This window comes from Polypterus senegalus, chromosome 10, assembly GCF_016835505.1.
Source record: "Polypterus senegalus isolate Bchr_013 chromosome 10, ASM1683550v1, whole genome shotgun sequence".
In the NCBI taxonomy this organism is placed as follows: Eukaryota; Metazoa; Chordata; class Cladistia; order Polypteriformes; family Polypteridae; genus Polypterus; species Polypterus senegalus.
Genome location: NC_053163.1, coordinates 157,829,401 through 157,857,021, shown reverse-complemented (window position 1 = coordinate 157,857,021; position 27,621 = coordinate 157,829,401). Strand labels below are relative to the sequence as shown.

The following is a 27,621-nucleotide window of genomic DNA, read 5'->3' as shown; positions in this document are numbered from 1 at the left end:
CGTAAATAATGAACAAACAAGGACAAAAGCATTTTACAAAGAAACAGAAAACAGTAATCAAGAACCTGCTATTGAGACCTTCTAGTAGAAGCCGTAAATGTGACCCAGACAGAGAGAAGCACACAGAGATGGGGCGGAGTCGAGGGTGTCCATCGTTTATTTGTGTCAGCTACACCAGGATAAACCAAAATGGAAGAGACTCTCATCCATACACACTGCAGATGGGAGGCCTCCCCGAAGTCTACAATAAAATAGGAGCAAACACACACACACACACATATATATATTATATATATATATATATATATATATATATATATATATATATATATATATATATATATTATATATATATATATATATATATATATATATATATATATATATATATATAGACACACGTAAAAGTGCCACAAACACACACACAAAATGAGCACAATAAATTAAGTGGGGAAGTCTTTGAAAGCAATTGCCTGAACATGTTGCTGGCAGCTTTAAATTAGCGTTACTTATCTTTGTTACATATTCTTAAAAATGTCCTTTACTTAGGTATGGCTCAGTGTACCCAAATGGCTGGCAATAAATACAAATGTTGGGTCTAGAGTGGATAATGCATCATCTGCTCCTTCTCTAGGTTGTATAGTGCCTTTGAAAAGCAGTAGCTGGTCTCAGCTGGCAGGTGAGGAGATCAGAACCGTGAGGTGGAGGGAGGCTGATGGCCGTCGATCACTGGGTCTTGTGGACAAGAGAGTCTACCGTGGCTCTGGAGGCTGAGAAAGAGACCAACAAAAAGAACAAAATTAGCACAAAAGTTTCATGAAAGGTGCTGTATACGATGGTATGGATCTACAAACTTGCTCAGTTGGCGGCTTATCTCACTTATTTTACAAAGGCTGCAACCTTCCCCACCTGCTGGATTGCACAGTGCAACCCATCATAAAAAAAACATAATGGTGTCGCAGCAGAACGTTAAATAATTAAACATAACTCTATAATAATATAAAATTATGCAACCAGAAGTGGAAACTAAGATCTTTAGGACTTCCAGAATATAAAAAGTTAAGAATGACAATAGAAAACATTTATGAAAACACCAAACAGGACCTGCTCCCAGTTTTCTGATGGTGTAATCACAACCTCTTGAGACAGACAGACAGAAAGGGTCCGATAAAACAGCAAGACTCCCACACCTCCTTGAACAGGAAGGTCATCCTAAACGACACTGCCATCAACTAGCTGGCAGAATGAAACTGTTAATGTGACAAAGAGTAAGTGAAGCACCGCATGCCATTACACATCAGAAGAGTCCAGACCCCCCTCTGGTCCCCCTAGGACAATGGTGGCGAACCTATGGCACGCGTGCCAAAGGGGGCACTCAGAGCTCTCTCAGTGGGCACGCGCGCCCTCGCCCGAGCACAGAGTTCGTTACTATAAAGCCAGAGGAATGCGGGGCCGGGCTGCTCCCCTCACCGCTCCCCCTCTTCACGCGCGCCGGAGGACTTTTCTCACATCACCCGCCCCTCTGCCCAGCAGCCCAATGGGAGCGTTTCCTTCCTCTCCTGTCTGGGGTAAGGCGGGCGGCACACATGCTGCTTGAGGGTGCGGCACGGACTGCAGCCTTTTGAGTCCCATGTGGTCCACAGCTCAAAATTGAAAAGGCCAGTTTTAACAGATAATTGCCGCACTCGCGGCTTAAAGGGTTATGGTAGAGTGGCCGGAGCGGTTTCCGGGAGCTTTGTGATGCGGGCAGTCCTCACTTAAGCGCACAGGTGAGGAGTCGTCCGCATCTGTAATTATTGCCGGGAGTTGCTAATCGCCACACCTGATCCATGACCCCGTAATATATAATGGAAGCTTTGGGGCGGAGCTTAATAGGGAAGACCTGCGTAAACACTTGAGAGGATCGAAGGGATGACAAAGGACAGCACAGTTAGTTATGAAAATGAAATCCTTAAAGTGTGGAATTCTCTGCCAAATAATCTTAAGTCAATGAAGGCACTTGAGATTGCTTTCCTTACTTTTTTTGGAACATCTTATGCTTGTGCGCAGCTGTTTTCAGCTTTGAAATAAATCAAATCTGACACCAGAAACAGACTAACAGATGACCTGAGTGCTGCATGTGTTGCTCTCAAGCTTACAAAGTATGAGCCAAGGTTAGACAAATTATCAGCATGCATACAACAGCAAACAGCACATTAATTGTTCAAAAGCATACCGAATGCAAACTTTTACCTTTCAAAAAAAGTTGTTTGTATCATTGAAAGCTCCGCTATTATGTTTTTCTTTTAAGACAAAAGATGTTAATGTATGAGTGGCTTTTCTAAACTAAAAGCTCAGTAGATAGACAGACAGAGCATCAGTATTGGCAGTTCAGTCCAATTTGTCATCCAGCTGCACTCCCAGGTATTTATAGGTCTGTACCCTCTGCACACACTCACCTCTGATGATCACGGGGTCCATGAGGGGCCTGGGCCTCCTAAAATCCACCACCAGCTCCTTGGTTATGCTGGTGTTCAGTTTTAGGTGGTATTCAGGTTAAATTGCCATGTTGGCACTTTGCGATAAATAAGTGGGTTTTGGATTGCAGTTTGGGCACTTGGTTTCTAAATGGTTCGCCATCACTGCCCTAGGATTTCACGCACAGCCCCCACTTTTAAAACTGTATTAGGCAGACTTGAGGATAAAGTTTGCATTTTAAAACTTTAGAAATGTTTGAGAGCTTTAATTTGATTTAGAATTTTATTTATTTAACGTAATAAATGTTTTGCTTGTTTGGGCCAGGATTTTGAAGGACAGCCCTCTCCCTTTGGGCACCATGTTTGAGGCAAAAGTGTAACACTTCAACCTGCTCCTCATATTCATGAGAAAAATACCTCTTAATAGATCGCTTATGGGATTTTTTTCAGGTGACATGGGAAAGCACAGTTTTTCGAATGCAAAAATACACTTCTTATTTTTTCTTTGCCTGACAGATGAAGGTGCCAGGAAACCACTGTGGCCCAGTTTCACGTTAGCCAAATGAATGACCGGTATACAACCTGAGAGTCACATGATAATTTCATACTGTTCCATAAAAACAACCTTAACAGAGCATATGTCCACTCCATGGTATTCTGTCGACTTAGTGCTATTACTTGATGTTGTCTCTTAAGTCAATGTTATCATTTAATGCTATTCTGTCAATTAGAATTAGAATTAGAACAATCTAGACGAGAACAGGCCATTCAGCCCAACAAAGGTCGCCAGTCCTATCCACTTGCTTCCTCCAAGAAAACATCAAGTCAAGTTTTGAAAGTCCCTAACGTCTTACTGTCTACCACACTACTTGGTAACTTATTCCAAGTGTCTATCGTTCTTTGTGTAAAGAAAAACTTCCTAATGTTTGTGCGAAATTTACCCTTAACAAGTTTCCAACTGTGTCCCCGTGTTCTTGATGAGCTCATTTTAAAATACAAGTCTCGATCCACTGCACTAATTCCCTTCATAATTTTAAACACTTCAATCATGTCACCTCTTAATCTTCTTTTGCTTAAACTGTAAAGGCTCAGCTCTTTTAATCTTTCCTCATAATTCAACCCCTGTAGACCTGGAATCAGCCTAGTCACTCTTCTCTGGACCTTTTCTAGTGCTGCTATGTCCTTTTTGTAGCCTGGAGACCAAAACTGCACACAGTACTCAAGATGAGGCCTCACCAGTGCATTATAAAGGTTGAGCATAACCTCCTTGGACTTGTACTCCACAGATCGTGCTATATAACCTAACATTCTGTTAGCCTTCTTAATGGCTTCTGAACACTGTTTGGAAGTTGATAGCTTGGAGTCCACTATGACTCCTAAATCCTTCTCATAAGGTGTACTCTCGATTTTTCGACCGCCCATTGTGTATTCAAACCTAATATTTTTACTTCCTATGTGTAATACTTTACATTTACTGACATTAAATTTCATCTGCCACAAATCTGCCCAAGCCTGTATGCTATCCAAGTCCTTCTGTAATGATATAACGGATTCCAAATTATCTGCTAATCCACCTATCTTGGTATCATCTGCAAACTTAACCAGCTTGTTACTTATATTCCTATCTAAATCATTTATATATATTAAAAATAGCAGCGGCCCTAGCACTGACCCCTGTGGAACACCACTCTTAACATCGGCCAGTTCTGATGAGGTTCCTCGCACCATCACCCTCTGCTTCCTGTGTCTGAGCCAATTCTGCACCCATCTAAAAACATCACCCTGAATTCCCACTTCTTTTAACTTGATGCCCAACCTCTCATGTGGCACCTTATCAAATGCTTTCTGAATTTAATCATTTAATTCAATGTTACTACTTCCTGCTATTTTCTCAGCTCTATATTAATATTCAATGTTATTCTCTCGATTCAGTGTTATTATTATGTTCTTATACAATGTTAGTGTCTCGACTCACTGTTATTATTCAGTGTTATTACGCCGACTCAATTATATCTGTTGACACAATGTTATTATTAATCAATGGTATTCTCTCATCTCGTTGTTATCGTTTAATGTTAGTCTCTCAACTCAATACTAGTCTTGTTATTCTCTAAACTCAGTGTTACTACTCAATGTTATTCTCTCACGTCTACTCATTACTCAGTGTTAGTCTCTATCCTCTAAACTCATTATTATTATTGTTATTAGTCAATGTTATTCTGTAAGCTCACTATTATTCTCTCGATTCAGTGTTCTTTTTTTGTGTGTTTCTCTCTACTCATTGCTATTATTCGTTGTTATTCTGTTGACGCAATTTTATTACATAATGCAGTTCTCTCAACTCAATGTTATTACTCAAAGCTATTCTGTTAACTCAGTGTTAAAACTCACTGTTATTCTCTCAAGTCTAAGTCATTGTTAGTCTCTATCCTCTAAACTCAATGTTATTATTCTGTAAGCTCACTATTATTCTCTCAATTCCGTGTTATTTCTAAATGTTATTCTCCCCAATAAATGTTATTATTTAATGTTATTCTATTCACTCAGTGCTACTACTTCATGCTATTTTCTCAACTCAGTGTTAATACTAAATGTTATTCTTGTGATTCAATGTTCTTGTACAATGTCAGTGTCTCAACTCATTGTTATTATGTCAACTCAATTATATCTGTCGACACAATGTTATTACTTGAGATGAGAGAATTGCATTATTACTATAAACTATCTGTTAACTCAATGTTAATCTTCCAACTCGATGTTCTTATTCAATGTTATTCTGTCGACTCTTAATGTTAGTCTCTAAACTCAGTGTTATTCTGTAAACTCATTATTTTCTTGATTCAATGTTATTCTCTCAAATCAATGTCAGTCACTCCACTTTCAAGGTTCTTCTGTAAATTCATGATTATTCTCTCGATTCAGTGTTATTCTTCAATGTTAATCTTTCGACTTAATTCTGGAGAATCTAGCTGAACAGAACTGGTCATCTAAATAGTCTGTTCTTGTCAAAATGTTCTTACAACCCTACCTTTAGTGAATTTAATGTCTTTGCATTATAGATGTATGATTACAAGGTGTAAGAATAGCCCCAGGATGTGTTATAGTTAATTCACTCATCCTAATCGGTCACTTACCTCAATCTAGTGACAGGGCAGGCTGAAGAAATAAAACAACATCGAGAAGAGGGAGAGAGAACAGACATGAAAATCAGACAGTGGCAGAACAGTAAGGCAACACACACACACACACACATACACACACACTAACAAGGAAAAGCAGAGAGAATCTTGGAAAACAGTACACCTGCCTACGGGGGTGCCATCATATCCAGTGCAATTCACTTTACTGGGTGACTATCACTGGCACCCACACAGCAGCAGGTCACTTGGGCTCTCATTTTATCCTAAGTAATGCCTGTTAAATCTCTTGGGGACTGGGACATGCCACCTACTCTACAAGAGGAAGGAATACGGGGCAAAGAGTAAACCTTTCCTACACCTCTCAAACATGTAACAATCCCAACTGTTTTCCTGTTTCAGTCATGACACACACTCCAGCAGATATAAAGACAAGTGGCAGAAGCACAAGATGTTGTTACGTACTGAAGCACTGGGCACTGGTCTGGCAGGTGCCCCCGAGGGCAGGCAGCTTTTGGTATGAGCAAGTGTGTGCAGCACTAGATGAAGAAGAGAAGAAGACAGAGACAAGTGAGACAGTAGAGATAGATGGACACACAAATGAGTGCAGCACCCCCTGCACATAAATACTGTAGGGTGATGTTGTCCGTGCCAAGGCGGCCACTTTTTACTTCTGTTTGTCATCTGCGATAGGCTATTCACAAAATACACACCTTTTTTCATTGAGCTGTTGAAGGAGTTACACTTTCCTGTCACTAGATGGCAGTAAAAATGAGGCAGACGAGCTGTGCAGCCAGCAGGCTTTGTAACAAAATTTCACCAGAAGTTTGCACACAAAGAACTGATGTCCTCCTAGAACCCTCACCTATTCTGTTTCTGTTCTCGGTACTCAAATGTGGAATTTGGTGCCACTTGCCCTACAGCCAAGTTGTTTTTCCTGTCTAAGGTAAAGTCATCTCTGGAGGAGGATTACAGGAATTGTTGGTTAGAGGGGTCCTTTCATCGGATTGGATCAGCTGTGGAATGGCTAACAGAGGGAGGCAACTTGATGGATGAGGTCTCCAGGACTCTAAACAAATCCAAATCCTATTATGGGATATCATGTACTGTTAAATTCTACTCCGTAGTTGTAATATTTTATACTGTATTGTGGATTACTTCTGTTCTGTTCTGTGTTGTATTGACCCCAATTCTTTTAACACCCACTGCACACACAACCTACCTAGAAAGGGGTCTCTCTTTGAACTGCCTTTCCCAAGATTTCTTCCATTTTTTCCCTTTTTTTGGGAGCTTAGGGAGTCAAGGCTGGGGGGCTGTCAAAAGGCAGGGCCTTTTAAAGCCCATTGCGACACTTCTTGCATGATTTTGGGCTCTACAAAAATAAACTGTATTGTATTGTAATTCATCCCCTTAATACAGCAACCACCCTTTCCACAAGCCGACTTCTCTGTGGTTCGGGTAATGCGCAGCAAGCTTCATCTGTGCCACAGTGATTTACACACCAGAGCTGCCTCTTCATCTCGGCAGCATGAGTAGAGTTTTTTGGTGATGGCCACCCTGGCCCATTTGTGGTTCACCAGACCAGGATCCATTACGGCAACTTTAGCACAGAATCTGAAACGGCTAAGCTGGCAGCACCAAAACAGGTAATGGCAAAGCATGATGTCTCCTTTTCTTCACGAAGACCATTCAGAGGTTAATATAGGAATCATCCCAAGAGCTCGAAAACACATCAAATGTTCTCACCCGCCCCCTATTCCTGACCTACCTTCTCTTGTGACACTCTCCGCCGCGCTGACTGCTCTCCCGCTCAGGTCATTGATCACGCTGTCCACGGTGGACTCGTGTTTGAGGAAGAAAGGCCGCACAAGCCGCGTGTAGATCAGTTGTGAGCCGTTCCAGGAGATAGGAGCCATGCACCACAGCAGAAAGATGCACTGCAAAAGAGACAGACCGATGAGAATGAGTGAGAGTGAGCCGCTCACTGTCACCATGACACAAGAGACTGAAAGACAGTTGCTGAAGTGTTTAGTTGGAAAGCCACTATACACAGTGACACAGTTTGGAAATCTCACAGACAGCATGGAAGACACTATACACAGATTTGGCAAAATCATGGGGGATTTGAAGGACACCACATAGTGACATGTATTTGACATCACTGGCGGTTTGAAGGGCACTATACAGAGTGACACGCATCTGATAACTTCATTGGTGGTTTCAAAGACACCACACGCAGAAACTTGGATCTGACTTCACTGGTAGGTTGAATAGCACTAAACAGGGTGAGTTTGGAGGCTTGCTGTCTGGGTCTGTCACTAACCTGTCGGTCCAGGTTAACGAGAGCACCTCTGATCTTTTCATTTCAAAATAACTGCCCCCTTCTTTAACTGCTGCCTCCATGAGGTTGTCTCCAGACATATAGATTATATGTCTGGCTTCAGTGGGACTAGGCCAACCCTGACCTAGGTGTCGAATAGGGGGCTCTGCGGCTAAGGATTTGTGCTGGTATATGGAAGATTCCCGGTTCAAACCCCATCACTGCCAGAAGGGATCCTACTCTATGGGGCCCTTGAGTAAAGTCCTTAACGTGAAAGTTGCTCCAGGGGCACTACACAATGGATGACCCTGGGCTACAACCCCAAAAGTCAGAAGACAATTTCCACTTGGGAATTAAGAAAGTATATCAAATCAAAGAAAAAAATGTTGACTTTGGTATCGATAGAAGCTTTCGGACCTCAGTACCAGCACCAAAACGGTTCCAAAGCAAATAACGTAGAAGTCCCCCCACCACTGCTGTCTCACAGTTAGCTTCATTCCTCCAGCTAGTCTGTGCCACCTTGCTACACCACATTCCGCAAAGCATTAACAGGAGCTGGGTATGGTGGTTCACTCTTTGGAGTGTCCGGTATGTTTATATAAATATGTATGTACAGATAGCTTCGGTGTCAGGGGTGCCAGTTCCCCCTTTTTGATTCCAGCAATGTGTAATTTGTACATTAAATTTAACAATCAAAGGGTGGGTCCCTCTTGGAGTTTTGATTATCCTGATAAACAATTCAGCGTGAAGCGCTTGAATCAAATCCATTTACTGCCAGTACCGAAATTAAAGAGATGTACAGTGGGTATAGGAAAGAATCAACCGTTCGAAATATTCCTTTTTTTTGCTTTACAGCCTTAAATGAAATCACACATACATTTTTTTTCCAGCTTTACTTAATGCAATCTATAACATCCAAGTGAAAGACATCACAGCTACAGTTCAAAAGAATTATAAAAAATCAAAAACAAGACCTAATGAGATTAATAGAGGATCCCCCCAATGTCAATGACATTTTTTTAAGCCACCTTTTGCTTAATTGACAGCCTTGAGTCTGGAGGGATACTCCTATCAGCTTTACACACCTAGATAGAGCCCACTCAATATTTGCCCCCCACTCTTCTTTACAGTTTAACTGTTCAAGTTCGGTCAAATTGGATGGTGAGCGTTGGTGGTCTTTCCACAGATTTTCAATCGGATTTTGGGCTCTGACTGGCGACAAGAGGACATTCACTTTTGTCTCCTTCAGCCACTGGGTGCTCAATTTTGCTGTGTCCTTCAGGTCATTGTGGTGTTGAAAGGTGAACATTCTGCTCCTCTTCAACTTTCTGGCAGAGGGTAGCAGGTTTTCCTCTAGAATTTGACGGTATTTTGCCCCATCTGTTTTTCATTCTACCCTGACAAGAGCCCCAGGCCCCCCACAACAGGATGCTGCCCCCTCTATGCTTTACTGTAGGTATGGTGTGTTGTGGATGATGAGCTGCATTGGTGTACCGTTTGGTGTTGAGGCCAAATAGTTCAATTTTGGTCTCATCTGACCATAAGCCCTTTTTCCACTTGGCAACAGAATCTTCAAGGTGCATTCTGGCAAAGCTCAAACGAGCCTTCATGTGGCCTTTTTTGAGTAGTGGCTCTTTCCTTGCCACCCTTCAGAACAAGCCACAATTGTGGAGCGCTTGTGAAATTGTTGTCACATGCACACCATTAATGACCATTCTTTGCCATCAAATCCTGTAACTCCTTCAAAGTGGCCATTGACCTCTCGGTAGCCTCTCTTACCAGTTTCCTCCTTGCTCTTCAATCCAGTTTGTACCCAGGGGGGGTCCTAGTAGTACCAGACACTTCTTTATTTGGACTTTACTGAACTTCCTGGGACTGATAAAGCCTTTGAGATTTTTTTTGTCTGCATCACCTGCCTTATGTCTGTCCACAGCTCTATCCCTGAGATCTTCTGAAGTGACTTGCCACCCACAGTCAGTTGTTTGCTGTCAGTTGCAGTGCCAAGCAAGGGAATGAATGGACCAGGAACAGCTTCACTAATCACACTCATTACAAGTGATCACAGGTGGGAGGAAGCCAGTAACCGCAATGGGAATGGTGGGCACTGACACCTGATTGAGGTGGGGGGGTCCTTTATTCATCTCAGGATTTCTTGTTTTTGATTTTTTTTTTTCTGAACTGTAGCTGTGATTATCTTTCACTTGGATGTTAGAGATTGCATTCAGTAAGTAAAGCTGAAAAAAATATTGGTTTGTGTGTTTACATTTAAGGCTGTAAAGCAAAAAAATGGGAATATTTAGAAGGTATTCTTTTCTATACCCACTGTAGCTTTGTGTTAAAGCGAATTTAAGGGTTTGTGGTGGTGTGTGGGTTTTAAATCAAATATGTGAGCTCAGGCTCAGGGGAGTGTGGGTGCATGTGGCAGCGTAGCTGAGTGATCCTGATTGAGCGCCCATTTACATGCAAATACAGTCACTCTTGCTGATTTCCTCGTTAACACTCTGGTGATTGTAATCAAGGCACCTACACCTTCAACACTTTAACACTAGAATTACCAGAGCCTACGAAAAAACTCGTAGATCTGTCCCACCTTAAATCGCTACTTAAATCCGTCCGCACCTCTGTCTCTTGTCCTGTTAATGTGCAGATTAAGAGCAGCAAGCAGCCGGCTATTCCATCCCCCACCGTCGCAGAACGGGCACGAACTTCTCATGGCTCATGCCTTGATTGATTATCTGGGAGTGAAGTGGAGTTTTAGAGTGGAAATAATAGATTGTTATTTGGAACACACGCATTTCATGTCTGTTCCGTTTCTACAGTAATCTGCGTAAACACATTGTTAATATAGAAACTTTTTCATATTTTAGTAATAAATGTTACAAAATGTAGGCATAAACTATAGAATATGTGAGGACTGATTTCCAAAGATCAAATAAACACTTTCACAAAAGGTTCAAGAATAACAGAGCCTTTCTTGTGGTGTAACGCTAAGATTTGCTGTTGTAGTACGTCTACCGTGCCTCAGAGACTTGATTTCGAATCCCCATCGGGGAGAAACTGTTATTTTTTTCTTTTTAACCTCAAACGGACATAAAATTTATAAATTGGTATGCACTGTCAGTTACTGAGATCGTTATATTTTCATGAGGGATGCTCCTTTTAAAATATTTTTTAACAACTGAGACTGCAATTAACATCAACAAGTGTCCTTATAACTGTTATTTTTAAGATCCATAATACACAGACAGACAGAGCACTGCGTAATAGAGAGACAGACAAACAGGCAGAGAAGTCACTAAATAAACAGGGAAAGTACTGTATAATAGATATATCAAAAAACAGCTAAGGGAATAGTTATATAGATAGATAGGAAGGAAAGGCATTATATGATAGGCAGACAGGGAAGCTGCTATATAATAAAAAAATTACTGTTATTACTATATAGATAGACGGAGTTCATAGTATAATAGACAAACAGAGAAAGCACTACTAAATGAAAAATAGGCGGGCGGGCAGGGGGTTAGAGCGTGATCGTCATTGAGAAAATAAAACTCAAAAAAGGAGGATGCAAAATCGACAAGCTTCTGTTCCAAGATAGCCGGTTCCCCAGGAAAGTAAACTGTGTCAGTGTCAAGTGCCATTTGAATGTCATAGAAGCCACAGCATATAGAAAAGTGTGCGCATTGCTACAGGTACACACGTTGTAATGCAGGAAAGATGGTTCTTGTACGCTCTAACCCCGCCCCCCGCCTGCCTCTTCTGATCTGACAGCGCGAGCGTTACTTCGAGTCAGATCGGGGAAGAGGGGGAGGGGTTAGAGTGCGTGAGCTTATTCAGTGCGGCAGGAACAACGCACATGTTGATCCTTTTTCTTTCTTTCAGTACATGTGCCTTCCCTGTTTATTTAGTGACTTCTCTGCCTGTTTGTCTGTCTCTCTATTACGCAGTGCTCTGTCTGTCTGTGTGTTACGGAACTTAAAAATAACAGTTATAAGGACACTTGTTCATGTTAATTGCAGTCTCAGTTGTTAAAAAATATTTTAAAAGGAGCATCCCACATGAAAATATAACGATCTCATTAATTGACAGTGCATACCAATTTATAAATTTTATGTCCGTTTGAGGTTAAAAAGAAAAAAATAACAGTTTCTCCCCGACGAGGATTCGAACTCAAGTCTCTGAGGCACGGTAGACGTACTACAACAGCAAATCTTAGCGTTACACCACAAGAAAGGCTCTGTTATTCTTGAACCTTTTGTGAAAGTGTTTATTTGATCTTTGGAAATCAGGCTTCATATACTCTATAGTTTACGCCTACATTTTGTAACATTTATTACTAAAATATGAAAACGTTTCTGTTTTAACAATGTGTTTATACAGATTACTGTAGAAACAGAACACACATGAAATGCGTGTGTTCCAAAACCAAACTATTATTTCCACTCTACAACTCCACTTCACTCCCAGATAATCAATCAAGGCATGAACTGGGAGAAGTTCGTGCATGTTCTGCGACGGTGGGGGATGGAATAGCTGGTTGCTTGCTGCTCTTAATCTGCACATTAACAGGACAAGAGACACTGGCGGAGAGGTGAGGACAGATTTAAGAAGTGATATAAGGTGGGACGGATCTACAGGTTTTTTCGTAGGCTCTGGTAATTCTAGTGTTAAGAGAGCCTAAGGTGAGAAAGCAAAGGGAATTGAAGGAAAAAGAGAGGAGAAAAGAGTCTGGAGGTTAAAGGGAGACAAAGAAGAAAGGAAGAAGGATCAGGACTGAGGTGGAGGCAAGCGTTCGGGGATGTGCCCCCGGTGGAGCGAGCAGACGGCACTCACTCCTGCTCCTGGGTCTTACAAAACTCTTCCTCTGCTATTTAAAGGTAGAATTTTAAGGTGTGACGCACTTCTTCCTTGATGTTAATCCTCATGTATGAATGTTGTGTAATTTAAATACCATAATGGTGATTCTGCATGTAACAAACCTCCACTATTTTGAAACCATTTCATTTGTCTCAGAGTTGTGGGAGGCCAGAACCTAAACTGGAAGCAACAGATGTATGGATGGACCTAACCACTAATGTGGAGGAAGTTTAATGAAGATGAATTTATAAAATGAAAACATCCACTCGGTATACAATGGGAAAGATTAGCTGCCCTTGATCCCTCTTAAAGATTCCTCCCCAAGAAGAAATGGCTGGGACGGCTCAAAAGAGAGCTGAAGCATAAGAGGCTTACGCTGAAGGGACACGAGGCTCAGATTAGAGCAGAACAGTTCCACTTTTGAGAAGTTATCCAAATAAACAGCCATGTACAAAGCTGCTCCCGGGGCAGTGGTTCTGGAATAAAGATGTCATGTGAATCTGTAAAGAACCCAAAGTGGATGACAAGTCACTCAAGAATGGCAACTATTTTCATAAGACAGGGTCCTTCTGGCTGCTGAGTGGGGTTGGCCTAATCCATGCAGGTGACCTCAGGCCTTAAGGGCCTCATTGCTACTCATTTTAACCACCCTGAAATGAACTGTCCCAAGGCTACACAAGGTCTCAATACTATACTGTAATACACGATTCATCTTTCCATACAAGTGTTGATGCAAAAGCTCAAGATGATGGCTATAGTGAGGCAGAGGGCATCTACAGGCAAAACAACAACAGTCAGGTGTTTAATGAAACTCCTGCCCTGCATTGCACCACTGCCACATCATTGCCTGATAGATAATTGTTAAGATACGCAGGTGTACAGATATTCTTAGTAGTGTGTACAGTCGTGGCCAGAAGTTTTAAGAATGACACAAATATTTATTTTCACAAAGTGTGTTGCTTCAGTGTTTTTAGATCTTTTTATCAGATGTTTCTCTGGTGTACTGAAGTAAAATTACAAGCAGTTCAGAAGTTTCAAAGGCTTTTATTGACAATGATATGAAGTTTATGTGCAGAGTCAATATTTGCAGTGCTAGTGCTTGTATAGTACGTGTTAACACACTGTGACCATATTCAGGTATGGCATGTTTGCTATTTCCAATCAGACACTAATGTTAATTTGCTTCGGTTACTCATTTTGGGGTACAGTGAGATGCTGGGTGCCGTGCAGCCTTGTCCGTGGTTTTTCTGGAGACGTGTCAGCATCATTAGGCACATTTACTATTTCAGGTGTCCCAAGGACTGAAAATGAAATCTCCTGTGATCCTTCGTTATCTCACTTAGCGGCAGTTCCTTTCACCACCTTTTTAACCGGGTGTGAGCCCAGTGATGTCTCTGAATGCCAAGTATAATCTGGTTTTGCAGGAATGTTTTTCCTTTGCAACAGATTATCTTCATTTTTAACACATGTGGTGTGTTCCAAACACACACTGATTTGTTTAACAGCTGCCATTTTAGGAGACTTTGCAGTCGCTTGCTATCTGTCAGGCCAGGTTAACAATGGCACCATTATTCTTTGCTGTTTAAACTACTGCCCCAACTCTGAGCTCCAACCTTTCCACCTTCATGAGACGCTGGATTGGCTTAAAAATTCCAGTGTGTGAACTGTCTAATTGTTCCCATCCACTTTTAAGTTAAATTCACTTTGGTTTTCTCCAGATGTAAGTTTTACATGCCTAGCAGTGTGCAAGTAGGGATCTTCAAAACACAACTTGCTATTTTGGGGAACGGAATTGGTCAGCTTCTTGGGCTCAATGCCCTGGTCTGATATATGGGCAGTGCCCCTTCATAATGTATAGGGTAAAGACAAACTTGTCCTTAATTTACCCCTCTGCTTCACAGTTTAATATTACAAATCAAATAACTCAGTCGTGATTAAAGTGAACATGGTAGAATTTCATTTAAGTGGCCTTTGCATACATTTTGGTCCCTCCATTTCAGGGCACCATAATGTTTGGGACACAGCAATGGCAGGACTAATAAAGCCATCACATTTAGGACTTTGACGCATATCCCTTGCATGCAATGACTGCTTGAAGTCTGCCATTCATAGACATCAGCAGGTGCTGAGAGTCCTCTCTGGTGATGCTCGGCCAAGCCTCTAATGCAGCCATCTTCAGCTCCTGCTTGTTTTGGGGGCTAGTTTTCTCTTCAGGATATAGAAGACCTGCTCAGTTGGACTGAAATCAGGCGACTGGCTTGGCCACTCAAGAATTTTCCATTTTTTAACTGTGATAAACTCCTCTCTTGGCTCAGTATTATGTTTTAATCATCATATTTTTGTAGGATGAAGCGCTGTCCAGTGCTTCAGAGGGAACTTGAGCAGATACGATGTTTCCCCACACCTTAGAATTCACTGTGCCGTCAGCAGTCACATCATCAATGAAGAGAAGTGTGCCAGGACCTATGGCAGCCATAAATGCCCAAGCCATAACACCACCAGCACCATATTTAACAGATGAGGTGGTCCGCTTTGGATCTTAAGCAGTTCCTTCTTGTCTCCACACTTTGCTCATCATCCCTCTGACACATCCAACATCTGCCTCCTGAAGACACAGCAATTTGGGGGCTTTTTCTTGACCACAATGAGGATTCATCTTTCATCAGCAGTGGAGGTCTTCCTTGGCCTACCAGTCCCTTTGTTATTACTGAGCCCAGCAGTGTGTTCTTTCTTCTTCATGATATTCCACACAGTTGATTTTGGTCATCCTAAGGTTTCACCAATGCCTCCAACGGTTTTATTCTTGTTCTTCAACCTCAAGATGGCTTCTTTGACTTTCACTGGCACAGCTCTTGTCCTCATGTTGAAAAATGGCAGCTACAGACTCCAAAAGGGTAGAAGCAGGCCGAGGTGTCTTACGAAGCCATGGAACCCATCTGAGGAATCACAAACACCTGTGACACCAATTGTCACAAACATTATGGTGCCCTGAAAAGGGGGGACTCTGTAGAAAAAGTATTGTGTGACTGAAATGTATGAAAATTCCCTTCAATGTGTACTTTAATCACAAGTCTGAATTGTTTGATTTGTGATTTTAAACTGTGGAGCAGAAGGGAGCAATTAAATAAAAATGGGTCTTTGTCCCAAACATTATAGAGGGAATTGTATTTCACTATGTAACTGCAACTGTTATGATTTAGTAGTCTGTTATTAATCTTTGCTGGTCTTTACAAGATTGTCTCTGAGAATAGTTGGTAGATTGAATTACAGAAGAACCACAAGTTATCTGTGCCCTGATTAACCAAGGCTCCATATTATTTGAGGTGAACCTATAAGTGTAATACACGGCATGGAAATGTTGACTGTGGGAATGCGGGTGTGACTGTCTCCCCCCTCAGCCATTGTCAGTGTGTCACCAGTGTTGTCCGTGTACACCTGCTCTACCCCTTTGTTCACTTTAGAATTTTTGTGCTTATACAATGATGAGGACTACGTAGAAAATCCAGCAGGATCTCTCATACAGAGAGTCTGAATGCCATCGAAACAGCACTTTTGTACATTGAACAGCAGGAAGACGCTACCACCTGCCAACAATCTGATGAGGAGGCGACTGCAGAACTGTAAACAGAGGCTAAAAAGTGATGCTGTACCATAGAAATGGGCAAAAACTTCAATATCTGCAACTTTTAATCCAAAATTGCTGCTGCTATTCGTTTTCAGTATTTCTAGGTAGCATCGGTCCATATTACCTCAGATAATTGGGATTCACCACTGTACGTGAAATAGTTTCATTTTCCACCTGGACTGATTCAAAATTTGTTCTTTGATGGTTTTGAAATGGCATGATGCGGTGTTAGTTCTTAAATGGATACCACAGTTTTGAAAGTTGGTAACTTTTATGTGGAAAACCATTGCCGGAGGGAGCGGTCGTGGAAGTCGTGCACTGTGCAGTCTTGGTGTGACAGTTTCTTAACTCTTTTAGGGCTAATTACTTCTTTTTTCTCTTTTGTGCGCGCAAAGCAGTGGTTTCTCACATAAACCAACATAATAAATAATACTTATTTAAGAGAAATGTCACTCTGTTTTATGTTTCATGAGCCACTACAGTATGTAAACTCACGTGCTAATTACATACTTGTTACATTCCTGTTGGTCAAATGGCTGGTAATCCGTAGTGTCCACTAGCATGCTGTGTTGTTTGATCAAGTCCAGTTGCCAGCTTGCCTCCCACAGATCTGCGTCTGTGTACTCCTTCCAGGGTGAACATTGCTGTAGGCGCATCAACTGGGGATCGATCAGCTGATGCAGGGTCCTGATTTTCGTTTTCGATCTCCAGATCACTTGCATCAAAATCGGAGTTCGATAAGATATAATCCAATAATACACAAAAAATAAATAAAAAAGTAACTAATATGCACCGAGTATTTTACTTTGCACATTTGCTTCACTCTCTCACCTGATGTCGATGCCATCCTAGACGCACACAAAGGGATTCGCTGTCAAGTCAACAAGTTTAACGGTCCTACTAGCAAAGAGAGCCTACCTATTACAGAACACTGAGTTTTGCCAACATTTACAGCTATTTTTCGCTCCCTGCCCCTGAATGTCGACTAAAGTCGACATCCACCCTAAAAGAATTAAACTGATATTGTCAAAACCTGTGGATATTCTGTATTAAAAAACTTTTACTAGCGCTCTATTTCGAATTAACACTTTGAACGTGAGCTACGAGTTAAGTCGTATTTCACTGATCTCAAAGCGTAATGTATAACTCTTATGTCAATATATGGCCATTATAGATGCAGCCAGCTTACCGCCCCATCTCACTTCTCTACTATAGTGCTGCCATCTACTGGAGAGCCATAGAACTTTGCTTTGTCTGTTTATTTATTTAGATGCAACAACTCACAGAAAATAGTGATATGAATAGTGTCACACATATATGAGTAGGAGGACGTTGTATGGAACAAGTGTAGGTAGTTCCACGCAAGGCCAGGGGATGGTGGGATGCACTAAATCTTCTCCTGCTGTCTTAGCAGACCACCCGCTGAAAACCTGTCTGACCTATCACTTTCAGGTTCCAGCACCTAAGACGATATCACTTTCAGTTCTGATACCTAGGCTGACGTCACTTCCGGCTCCGGCGCCTAAGACAACGTCAGAAGGAGGTCACTTCTGGTTTCCCTATATCACTTCCTGCCTTCCTCCTTAAAACCACCATCTTCCAAAACCTAAGTCAGTTCATGTCTGGACTCCAAAAGACACGTCTGTCTACAAGACTAAACCCATTGCAGTCTGGGATAATATATGGGTGGCTGCCCCAAACCTTTTTAAGTGTGTCGAGTCTGATCTTTTCGCAAGAGACAGTCAGTAGTTATGTCATTGCAAATAAAGTATTCAATCACCTTGAAAGTCATCACAATTTTCCACATAACAAAAGATTTGTCAACAAATTTATTAATTCAGTATTTTTAATGTGATCTCTTATGCTGTAACAATACATTTCTGAAGTCCAAGTAAACCATTTTCTGTAGATATGTAATTGAAGAAGACTCCAAAGTTCAAGTCTGCATCAATGTTCCCTCTAAGGAGTAGCATATAGTGAGCAAAAAACATTGTTTATGAGCGACATTTTGTTTAAGCCAAAAATTTATGAGCACCAATTTTTGCGTAGCGATTCTGGGGTTTATTTCAGAACAATGACAAGTTGTATTGACATTTGAAGAATACTTAAAAATTGAAGAAGCAGGTTTACATAAGCAAAATATTTATATTAAGTAAATGTACTAAGTTAAACTTACTAAATTAGTTCCTCAGTCAAATTCAAATAGTCTCTCTTCTGCTTTTTTCTGCTTTCCAGATGTTATAAACTTTATCTACGTATACAGCCTTTCCAGAATTCAAGAAGAGTTTAATTCTCATTAAATGTTCAACTTCTAAACGGTTTCTGGCTTTAGTCTTTATACTGTTCATCAGGCTAAACCCTCTTTCACAGTCTGCATTTGAGGCTTGGAATGTGCCGCAAAAATCCATGATTAAGAAGAGTTCATTTAAGTGATCCTTTACAGTTTTACTCGTGCCGACCGACAGGGGAAAAAGGGGGGCGGTTTGGCAAACATTTACTCGAGCCGATTAAAATGTAAAGATGTTAGTTTTGGTAAATTTAAGTCCTTTGAGTATCTCGCCGTTGCTATTCATGGAGATTCTCACGTTCTCGTATTATCCGTGTATAGACCTCCTAAATATAACGCGTCTTTCCTTGAGGAATTCTCTGACTTAATGTCAATTTTAGTTACAAACTATGACGCACTCTTAATAGTCGGCGACTTTAACTTTCATGTCGACAATCAGTGTGACCAAAAGGTAAAGGAATTCATGAACCTCCTGGACTCTTTTGATTTGAGGCAGCTCGTAAATCAGCCTACACATAAAGCAGGTCATACGTTAGACTTAGTGATTACTAAAGGACTTAAAGTTGATATAAAGCAGGTCACTGATATCGGTCTATCAGACCATTTCCTTCTACTATTTAATATAGAAATAAAGATAGAAAACGCTCATGAGAAGCATTTTGTTAAAAACGCTTCTTTGACTCATCAGCAGCTTTAAAGCTTACAACTATTCTAAGCAATCAGTCCGTTTATAATGCCAGCTATAATAGCGAGGATAATGTAAATAGTAAAGTGGAAAACTTTAATTCTAAAGTAAGAACTGCTGTTGACATAGTTGCACCTGAAAAGACAGTTAAAAAATCCTCTAGTACTGTTATTCCATGGAAGACCCAAAGAGTGTCTGATTTAAAGAGAACATGTCGTAGAGCTGAGCGTAAATGGAGGAAAAACTAACTATCCACTCTGAAATATTAAAAGTTAAAATAACAGAATACAATAACACTGTCCGTCTTGAGAGGCTGCTATTTCTCTAATATGCTATTTCTCTAATATTATAAATAACAATGCTAGTAATCCCAGAGTCTTATTTTCAACAATTGACCGTCTGTTAAACCCAGGTAACACAAAGGAATGCCCCCAGAATACTTCCAGTGAAACCTGTGAGAACATTGCTGTATTTTTCACTCAAAAAATTAATGATATTAGAGATAACATAGTATATCTCCCCAACACTGCAGAACCTCCAAAGCCCCGGTACTCCGGTATAAACAAATTAAATGCTTTCACCACTCTTATTCTATGTTAATTATGTTGACTTATGTTTATCTTTTATTGTGTCTTCTATTTCTCTATTCATTTTGTAAAGCACTTTGAGCGACATTTTTTTTGTATGAATATGTGCTATATAAATAAATGTTGATTGATTGATTGATTGACTGTTGTTGAGTGAATGTAAGAATATCTGAAAATGTCTTTAATGCTCCACATTTTAACTTCTCATTAATAAGAATTTTGAATTCTGAATACTGTTTACAAATATCACTTTTAAGAATATCTTCATCTTTCTGTAGGAGAAGACAGTATCTGGCTGAAAGACTTTTCATCTGCTCATGTCCAAATGAATACTCCTCCTGATTTGCAGTGGCACAGAAAGAGTCTTTTTCAAATATTGACCAATCTTTTAATTCATCATATGGAAATCGGCTGTCCATATGGTCACACATCTGCTGGATAAATTTTATTATTGACGTTGTGTTCACTGGGACTTGAAATGAAGAAATTAGAATGCTTGTTTCTTCAAGGAAATGCTTATTCTCTCCCAGATCCTGTGATCGCAATTTCTTAATTTTTGCTTTTGTAAACTGAAAGGCTTCAACAGTTGAAAGCACACTTCTTTGTAGAATTTTAGTTAATTCCGCTAGTTCTGCTAGAACATCATTAAGTATTCGAATTGCTACATGGTGTTCTGGATAACGTAACTTCTCCGAGCAATATTTGTGAACAGGATCATTGTCTTCCTCCACTTTTTCTTGGCAATATTGCAGCAAAACATCATAATTCTTTACCAAAGCATTTACTGGGAAATGTCTGGATAGCCACCTAACCTCATTCAGTGGTCTAAATGCAATCACATCTGCATCCGCAGCTTTAGCTAGTTCTTCAAACTTTGCCTTCTTAACAGATGATCTGCAGAATATTGTGTAAACAGTCCTTAGTAAAGTTTCTATCTCTCTCATCAAGGGTATATTCTTCCATGCATCATCTATACCCAAATCCTCACGATGGGCTAAACAATGTTGCTCTGATAAATGTGGAATTGACTGTCGCAATAGTGCAGCTACACCTTTTCTTTTACCCAGCATGACCGTCAGAAGTAAACATAACCATCTTGTTTTAATCAAACCTGTTTTCAAAATAAAAGTTCTGAATAGCTTGAAAGAGTGATGAACTATCGCTATTAACTTCAGGATTCCCGCAAACACAGTTTTATAGACGGATTAATTTTCACTCCTGCACTTTAGGTATAAAATTAACGGAAATGTCATTTGACTCATCAACTATCAAGGTATGATAAGCTGCTTTCCTTATTTCGGTATACATTTCAGTTTTGATAGCTGAGTTTATACACTCACTAAACTCAAAGGCATAGTTCTTACTTCACCAACTCTCTGGGATTTTGACATATTTTCCGACGTGATCATCAATATTCTGAACTGACAGCATTGAAGAATTTATTCTAATAGCAAGCAAAACGTTATCTATTAAAATCTTTACCTCATCCGGGGTTGCTTGTTTTCACTGTGTGGTCTCTTTCCTGGTTTCACGATCTTCTTTTGATTCAGTTAGCATGCTGTTTAAAAATCCCTCTGCTTTGATCTTTAAGTTTTGTGACACAATCCACATGAGATTTTTGACCTAAATGTTTTTTTAGATGATCAACTTTCCAGTCGGTCCATGTTTTTCCTGCCGTCCATTTACTGTTGGCTCCAACTTTCACGCAAATTTTGCATATAACACCATGTGCTTCGGAGTACAGTAATCCCTCACTATATCGCACTTCGACTTTCACGGCTTCACTCTATCGCGGATTTTAAATGTAAGCATATCTAAATATATATCACTGATTTTTCGCTGGCTCGCGGATTTCTGCGAACAATGTGTCTTTTAATTTATGGCACATGCTTCCTCAGTTTGTTTGCCCAGTTGATTTCATACAAGGGACACTATTGGCGGATGGCTTAGAAGCTACCCAATCAGAGTATGTATTACATATTAACTAAAACTCCTCAATTATATAAGATATGCTTCCCACACGGTGCTTGATTGTTTGCTTTTCTCTCTCTTCTCTCTGCGCCTGACGGAGGGGTGTGAGCAGAGAGGCTGTTTGCACAGAGGCTGTTTGCCTAGAGGATACGGACGCTCCTCTACAAAATGCCGCTTTATCGCGGTGCTTCGGCATACTTAAAAGCATATATTGACAGTGTCATATCTGAGAATTCCCTGTAATTTGCAGCTCTATTCATTATCTCAAAACACCATGCACATTCACAGTAATTCCCAGTTATGTCCACCACTCACACCCATGCCCACAACCATACAGAACTGATCCCACATCAGAGAATTTCCAGTTCCTGCATAAATTCACACCCGATTTGACGCTGTTCGTTTGCAAATAATATTGCATTAGTGCGATGATGTTTTTACATATATTGTCTCTTTCTTTCAGGTGTGTAATAGAAACCACAGCATAGAGAGAATTGTGTACATTGCTTCTTACAGGAAAAGGCGATGGAAAAAGTGCACTTTTGTTATACTTTTACACCAATATATGTTCCTGTGTTTGAGTGACACGGGCAGATGGGGAGTGTCTGATGATTGCATATAGCGCCAAAGTTACTGCTCTTTACCATTCTCTCCTCTGCATGTCCTGGAGTACAAAATAAACAGCATACAGTAACATGCGGGGTCTGGCAGGAACACTCAATAAAACTGAATAAAAAGAAAATCAAGTGATGGTGAGATACGAAGAAGGCAGCTTCGCCAGCGTTTGTGTGTCAGAACCCTTTGGGGGTGGCGTTAGTATGCATCGTGGTACACTGCAGAGCTATAGCGCGTCTTTATGTGAAAACAGCCGTGTCAGATGGGGTGTATGGATTGATTCTGAACGCGACTGAGAGAATGAAAAGTGAATTAAAAAAAAAAAACAAAGCTAACTTTTATCTATACTAATAAAAAGCAAAGCCCTCACTGACTGACTCATCACTAATTCTCCAACTTCCCGTATAGGTAGAAGGCTGAAATTTGGCAGGCTCATTCCTTACAGCTTCCTTACAAAAAATGGGCAGGTTTCATTTCAAAATTCTGCGCGTAATGGTAATAACTGGAAGCTATTTTTCTGCATATACTGTAATGAAGTTGAGCTCGAAAGCCACTGGGGGGCGGAGTTTCGTGTGACATCATCACGCCTCCCACGTAATCATGCAGTATGTAGAAAACCAGGAAGAGCTCCAAAAACCGCTGAAAAAAACATACATTATATAATTAAGAAGGCAGCGAAACAATTAGAAGCGAGCGAGTGACAGATAAAACCATATTCAGCGGCTCACGTGAACTGACGCAGTGCGCAGACAAAAAGCAACAGTTCCAAAGAGTGCTGAACAAAAACCGAATTACACTGCTACGCTCAAATAGACAAACCACACGCCGTGGCGCAATAGTAGAGGCTTCACCTCTAGCGCTGGCGTCCGAGGTTCGATTCCCAAAAGGGGATGCACTGATGTACGCGCGCTTCCCGATTCATTTTAGCCTCGCATCCCCTTGGTTTGAGACGTATGAAAAAATATGCAGTTAACGCAGAAAGACAGATCATCAATTGAAGCTTTATGAATAATGGATACTTTATTCACGATCAATGATTGTTTTAGTAAAGCCATACTCAGTGTATTCATTAGATGAACGGTAAAAAAGTAAGAGCGAGGGGATGATGACTTATTGAGGCACGCAGTCAAAACCACAATAGCACGTGGGCTCGATGTACTGTAGTGCACGTCAACTCGATCTGAATTGCGCAATCACATTTGAAAAAATATATCTTTTCAAGTTCTATTTAGTCCATATGTGTCAAACTCAAGGCCCGCAGGCTACATCCGGCCCGGTGTGTAATTATATCTGGCCCGCGAGATCATTTTATATATTATTGTTATTAATGGCCCAGGGATATGAAGCGCTGGTAACACAATAAACTACAGATCCCATAATGCAGCGCTTCAGCTGCCTTGCCGAACTTACTTACGTTAATCAAGTCTAGCTTATGATGCTGCAAGTTATTGCGAAGCTAGCCCACACGATGCCAAAGAGAAAAGGTGATTCTGAACATAGAGCCTTTAAAAACCGATGGGAGGCTGAGTATATGTTTACTGACATTGCCAGTAAACCCGTGTGTCTCATTTGTGGAGCTAATGTGGCTGTAATTACAGAAATTAATCTAAGACGGCACTATGAGACAAAACATCAAGATAACCTGAAAGACCTGAATGCAATGCACAAGATACAGAAAGCAGAAGAGTTAAAGAAGAATCTGACACTTCAGCAGACGTTTTTGCCCGTGCACAATCACAAAGTGATTTCAAGTGAAGCTACTTTTATGGGAGACACAAATGCACCAGTGCAACTTGCCCCACTTTCCCTGTTGCCAAGTAATGTTGAACCAAGTCGGCACAATGGTGTTCCCAAATACGCACTTTGCTGATAAACTTAGCGCACTGCGCACTGAGTTTGCACGGCGCTTTGGTGGCGTTGAAGAACAAAAAAAGAATTTTGAGTTGTTTTGCAACCCATTTTCCGTCGATGTGGAAACTGCACCTGTGCAGATTCAGATGGAGGTGATTGAGCTGCAGTGTAATGGCACACTGAAGGCAAAGTACGATACTGCACGGCCCGCACAGTTTATTCACTCTATTCCCGCACAAATGCTCCAGCTCCGTCTACATGCGGCTCGAACCTTGTGCATGTTTGGTACCACATATCTGTGTGAGAAGCTCTTCTCAGTCATGAAGACTAACAAAACAGCACACAGGAGTCGCCTTTATATTTCCAGGTTTTGTTATGCACCATGTTCATATTTGAATTTGTATAATTTTGACAGGATATACTTTTATGGAGAACAAAATCTTTTGGGATATTTAAAATTTAAGTTTATTTTTTATATAAAATTACATAAGAGTAAAGAAATTTGAATGTTTGTTCTTTTAACGTTTACTTTATTTCTAACTAAGGTTTGAGTTGATTTATTCCGAAATAATATTCTGTCAACTAAATAAAAATTCCTTCTATTTAAAATTTAAATAGAACTTGAACTTTAACAAACAGCGTATTGCACTGATACGAAATAGCCTGCCCATTTAATTATTTAGGAATGGATAAATAAATTAAGATTTTGTACAAATAATGTTTTTCATTTTTCTTCCTTCATGGATTCTGGCACCCCAATATATATAGATATGTATGTATATATATGTTTATGTATATGTGTGTGTGTATATGTAGATATATATATATGTATGTATATATGTGTGTGTATATATATATGTGTATATTTATATATGTATGGATATGTATATATTGTGAACGCTGGCCCCAGCACAGACAGACGGACGACATTTTTTCACCCAACACACTTTATTTACACTATTTACAAGTTTAGTGCACTCACGCAACCCCAGTCCCTTCAGCACCGAATCCCCCAAAAGTCCAGGGCCCACAGTCTCTGTGCCTTCGCTCTGGCCGCCTCCTGTCCTCTCTCGAGCTCCGTCTTACTGCCTCCCGACTTCCACCAATGACTGGAGGGAGGCGGCCCCTTAAATAATGCCCCGGATGAGCCCCAGGTGTTTCCGGCCTCTTCTCCTTAGCCACGCCCCAGCGTGGCGGAAGTGTCGGCTGCTTTCCTGGCGGCTCTCCGGGCGCCACACAAAGTGCTCCCGGGATAATTAGGCACCGGGGCGCCGCCTGGCGGTGGCCACGGGTCCCTACAGGGCTGGGCTTCCAAGCCCTGTACCCGAGGCCCCTGCCTAACCAGGACGGACGCCCCACTCAGTCTGGAGGAGGTACACGCCCTCCTCCGGTCTTCCAAGGCGTCCCGGCCGGGCTCCATCCCCGGCCAAAGACCACACAGGGTAAACCGGCATTGGGCGCCGCCTGGCGTGACCACGGGTCCCTACAGGGCTGGGCTTCCAAGCCCTGCACCCGTGGTCCCCAATATAACCAGGGCGGACGCCCCCTCACGGTCTGGAGTAGGCACAAGCCCTCCTCTCCTCCTCCTGGGCGTCCTCCTGGACCACTATATATATATATATATATATATATATATATATATATATATATATATATATATATGAATGACAGCAACACTCATCACTCACAACAGTGACAAAACAATTACACTGACAATCATGTTACGTTATTTTCAAAATGTTTTCTTTTCTTTTTCATTGCTTCTTTAACACACTACTTCTCCGCTGCGAAGCACAGGTATTTTGCTATATATATTGACATTGACAATCATGTTACGTTTTTTTTTTTTAAATGTTTCCTTTTCTTTTTCAAAACTTCTTTAACACACTACTTCTCCGCTGCGAAGCGCGGGTATTTTGCTCGTAAGGATCATAAATTACACCAGCTGTTACAGACTGAAATCAAATGTATGCTTTTATTCTAAAATAGTAAGACTAAGAGCAGTTTAATTCTCAAAACGAAACACTGCAGAATCGAACCCGTGACCTTTTGTTTCCCAGTTAGTAGCCAAATGTATTGCGCCACGGAGGCGATCGTAATTAGTGGGTGTCAATGTCACATGTTAAGGAGGCTTTTTTTTCTGCAGCTATTTTTTTGAATACACACTGAGGAGAGGCAAGACACATGACAGCCCGCATGGAGTTTGCTAAAAGACACCTGAAGGACTCTGAGATGGTGAGAAATAAGATTCTCTGGTCTGATGAGACCAAGATAGAACTTTTTGGCCTTAATTCTAAGCGGTATGTGTGGTGACAACCAGGCACTGCTCATCACTTGTCCAATACAGTCCCCACAGTGAAGCATGGCGGTGGCAGCATCATGCTGTGGGGGTGATTTTCAGATGCAGGGACAGGACGACTGGTTGCAATCGAGGGAAAGATGAATGCGGCCAAGTACAGGGATATCCTGGACAAAAACCTTCTCCAGAGTGCTAAAGACCTCAGACTGGGCCGAAGGTTTACCTTCCAACAAGACAATGACCCTAAGCACACAGCTAAAATAACAAAGGAGTGGCTTCACAACAACTCTGTGACTGTTCTTGAATGGCCCAGCCAGAGCCCTGACTTAAACCCAATGGAGTATCTCTGGAGAGACCTAAAAATGGCTGTCCACCAACGTTTACCATCCAACCTGACAGAACTGGAGAGGATCTGCAAGGAGGAATGGCAGAGGATCCCCAAATCCAGGTGTGAAAAACTTGTTGCATCCTTCCCAAGAAGTCTCATGGCTGTATTAGCTCAAAAGGTTGATTATACTAAATACTGAGCAAAGGGTCTGAATACTTAGGACCATGTGATATTTCAGTTTTTCTATTTTAATAAATCTGCAACAATTTCCAAAATTATTTTTTTTGTCTGTCAATATGGGGTGCTGTGTGTACATTAATGAGGAAAAAAATTTATTTAAATGATTTTAGCAAATGGCTGCAATATAACAAAGTGTGAAAAAATTGAAGGGGGTCTGAATACTTTCCATACCCACTGCAAAAGCATGTATGGCATTTGCTACAAAGCATGAGAAAGACCCAGTTAAGATGTGGAAGATGATTTTATGGTTGATGAGACCAAAAGAGAACTTTATGGCCAGACATCAAAGAGGTGTGTGTGGTGTAAAATTAATGCTGGCCAGGCCTCAAGAAACATCACGTCTACGGTGAAATATGGTGGTGA

General features: G+C 41.0%; 1 protein-coding gene across 1 annotated transcript in view; it reads right to left on the bottom strand.

Moving 5' to 3' along the window:
• Nucleotides 1-402: 402 nt before the first annotated feature.
• Nucleotides 403-27,621, bottom strand: part of reep6 (receptor accessory protein 6) — a 68,188-nt gene continuing 40,969 nt past the window's right edge. Inside the window, exons 4-5 of the mRNA XM_039767121.1 lie at nucleotides 7,362-7,530; nucleotides 403-770 (exon numbers count right to left, since the gene is read on the bottom strand). Of these exons, the coding sequence (XP_039623055.1) occupies nucleotides 727-770; nucleotides 7,362-7,530 (213 nt within the window). The 3' untranslated portion in view covers nucleotides 403-726. The remainder of the gene's footprint in view (nucleotides 771-7,361; nucleotides 7,531-27,621) is intronic.